The 2,448-nt window shown below is 28.4% G+C and overlaps 1 protein-coding gene across 1 annotated transcript; it reads left to right on the forward strand.

Annotated features, from left to right (window-relative positions):
- LOC112747222 (uncharacterized) lies at positions 1-2,062 on the forward strand. Its single transcript, XM_025795192.3, has 6 exons — positions 1-487; positions 671-802; positions 900-965; positions 1,131-1,199; positions 1,310-1,387; positions 1,705-2,062. The coding sequence occupies exons 1-6, from the start codon at positions 74-76 to the stop codon at positions 1,798-1,800; spliced, it is 855 nt and encodes a 284-aa protein (XP_025650977.1). The 5' UTR covers positions 1-73; the 3' UTR covers positions 1,801-2,062.
- The last annotated feature ends 386 nt before the right edge of the window (positions 2,063-2,448 follow it).

Genomic DNA, 2,448 nt, shown 5'->3' on the forward strand with positions numbered 1-2,448 from the left:
AGTGGTTACAGAACATATATCCACATTATTATCCAAACAAACACCACCATAACATAATCACAAATATTAATACATGATGGCTCATCACCAATTCACAGAAGATTTTCAAAGCATGATCATGAAACCTTTCTTGGATATTGATCCAAGCATGGATCTCATCAACCAGTTCATAGGTTTGAACACAACAACAACAACAACAACAACACATATGAACATGTGTGACAACTTGTTTGGATCTCATCATCATCATCATCATCACCAAGATGATTTTCAAGGAAACTTGGAAGAAAGTTTCCATCAAAATCATCATCATGTCAACAACAATGCATCATCAGTAGTAGTCCCAGTAATTTCTTCTTCCCTTCTCAATTATTATCCATCAGAAAATGAAGAAGTCCATGAAGGTAAAAAGAGAAAAGCAACAACTTCAGGAAACTCAACTCCTGCAGCTTCTCATCATAGTGAAAGCAAGATTATTAAAAATAATGTAAGTTGATTAATTGTTTTATTATTATTCTTCAATAATATTCTTTTTGGCATGTACATACAATTTTTTAAATTATGTTATATATTACCTTAAAAATAAACAAAGCTTATGATTATATTGGTATGTAGTTTATATTTTATGTGAATGATTTAATAATAATAATTATTATTACTATTATTTCAGGGTTGTGGTGGAAGAGGTAAGAGAGTGAAGAGCAATAAAACAGAAGAAGAAGAGGAGAAGAAACAAAAGGAAGTGGTTCATGTCAGAGCAAGAAGAGGTCAAGCCACTGATAGTCACAGCATAGCTGAAAGGGTATATTAGACTAATCTAATTTAATTTAATTTAATTTTCATGTCTCTTTGATCAAATGTGAAGTAATACATATATGTCTATCATAATTTGTCTTCAGGTTAGAAGAGGAAAAATCAATGAAAAATTAAGGTGCCTGCAAAACATTGTTCCAGGATGTTACAAGGTAAACATTAAAGACATTCAATTAAAAAAAAAATAATATGTATTTTATATTTTAACATATATTATATAAATATAATTGTAATTTTATGTTGTGTTAACTCTTTTAATGACTTAATTACAAGTCTTATCACTTAACCTTTTTTTGTTATAATTTTTTTCTTATTAGACCATGGGCATGGCGGTTATGTTGGATGAAATCATAAACTATGTTCAATCCTTGCAACATCAAGTAGAGGTAAGTGATAAAAAAAAAAAAATACTCACACTATATATATTACTAGATAATAATAATAAATTTAATAACATAATCTAAACATATGTTTTTTCTTTTGGCTTTTCTTGCAGTTCCTTTCTTTGAAGCTCACAGCAGCAAGTACCTTTTATGACTTCAATTCAGAGACAGATGCTTTGGAAACAATGCAGGTATGCATGGAGATAGTAGGGTTCTAACTTCTAAAAATTATTTACATGTAAACAATGTATATTTGCGTAGATAGTAATAATTAATTAATTACTTGTGCATTAAAAAAAATTAAAAAATAACCCATATATGCTAGACATGGGTTTTAACTTTTATGTCTTATAGAAGTAATTGAAGGTAAGTGTTTCTTAAACATAAATTTTAAGATAATTTATCTTATAGTTATTATTAAATTTTGTGTATGTGACTTACCTACTATTCTAACAACTAAGTCCATGCTTTATTAATCTTTATTTATTTATTTATGATTTTATTTCAGAGAGCAAAGGCATCCGAGGCAAAAGAGTTAGGCAAGTATGGGAAAGAAGGGCATGGAGGAGTTTCTTGCTATCAACCAAATTGGCCTCTTGTTTGACTTTAATTACTTTTGGATTTTTATTTTTTTAACTCACAAAACCATATAATATATACAAAGACATGAAGACACTTCATTTTCAATTCTCTTGTTACTCAACAAGTAGTTGATGTCAATTTGTTTCCACTCTAAGCTACAAGCACAAGTGGACAATATATTCTTGCTTTGTAAAATCCCTCTCTCATAAATATATAATAATATATATGTGTGTAAAAATGTTGATGAAATGAATGTTAATAAATTAAAGCCTACATTTGATGCACTTTTGTGGAAACTTGTTCATTGGAATGGTCTAGTTGCAATTCTAGATCTCATTATATATTTCTGCAAAAATGCAAAGGCCTATATAGACTATAGCATCATCATCATAGCACAAAATACTACAAGCCAAAAAGTTAAATAAAATAAAAAAAAAATCATTCTATGAATTATTAATTGTGTTTGAGGATAATGTAAGTTTTAGCTATATATATAGCTATAATAAGTAAAAACTTTAATGTGTACTATTCAAAAATCATTAAAAAGAAAAAAAAAATCCCTGTCTGTCTCCCTTTACTTCAACAAACAAATTTGGTTTATCATGAGTAACAGTGGTTTTAGGAAATAGGAACATTAAAATAGTACACCACACCTCAACCAAAGACTTTG

The sequence above is a fragment of the Arachis hypogaea genome, chromosome 15, assembly GCF_003086295.3.
Source record: "Arachis hypogaea cultivar Tifrunner chromosome 15, arahy.Tifrunner.gnm2.J5K5, whole genome shotgun sequence".
Taxonomy (NCBI): domain Eukaryota; kingdom Viridiplantae; phylum Streptophyta; class Magnoliopsida; order Fabales; family Fabaceae; genus Arachis; species Arachis hypogaea.

Coding starts and splice junctions, on each gene's coding strand:
- LOC112747222 (XM_025795192.3), top strand. CDS start 74: ATGATGGCTCATCACCAATTCACAGAAGATTTTCAAAGCATGATCATG. Junction 488..670: donor GCAAGATTATTAAAAATAAT/GTAAGTTGATTA, acceptor CTATTATTTCAG/GGTTGTGGTGGAAGAGGTAA. Junction 803..899: donor GTCACAGCATAGCTGAAAGG/GTATATTAGACT, acceptor ATTTGTCTTCAG/GTTAGAAGAGGAAAAATCAA.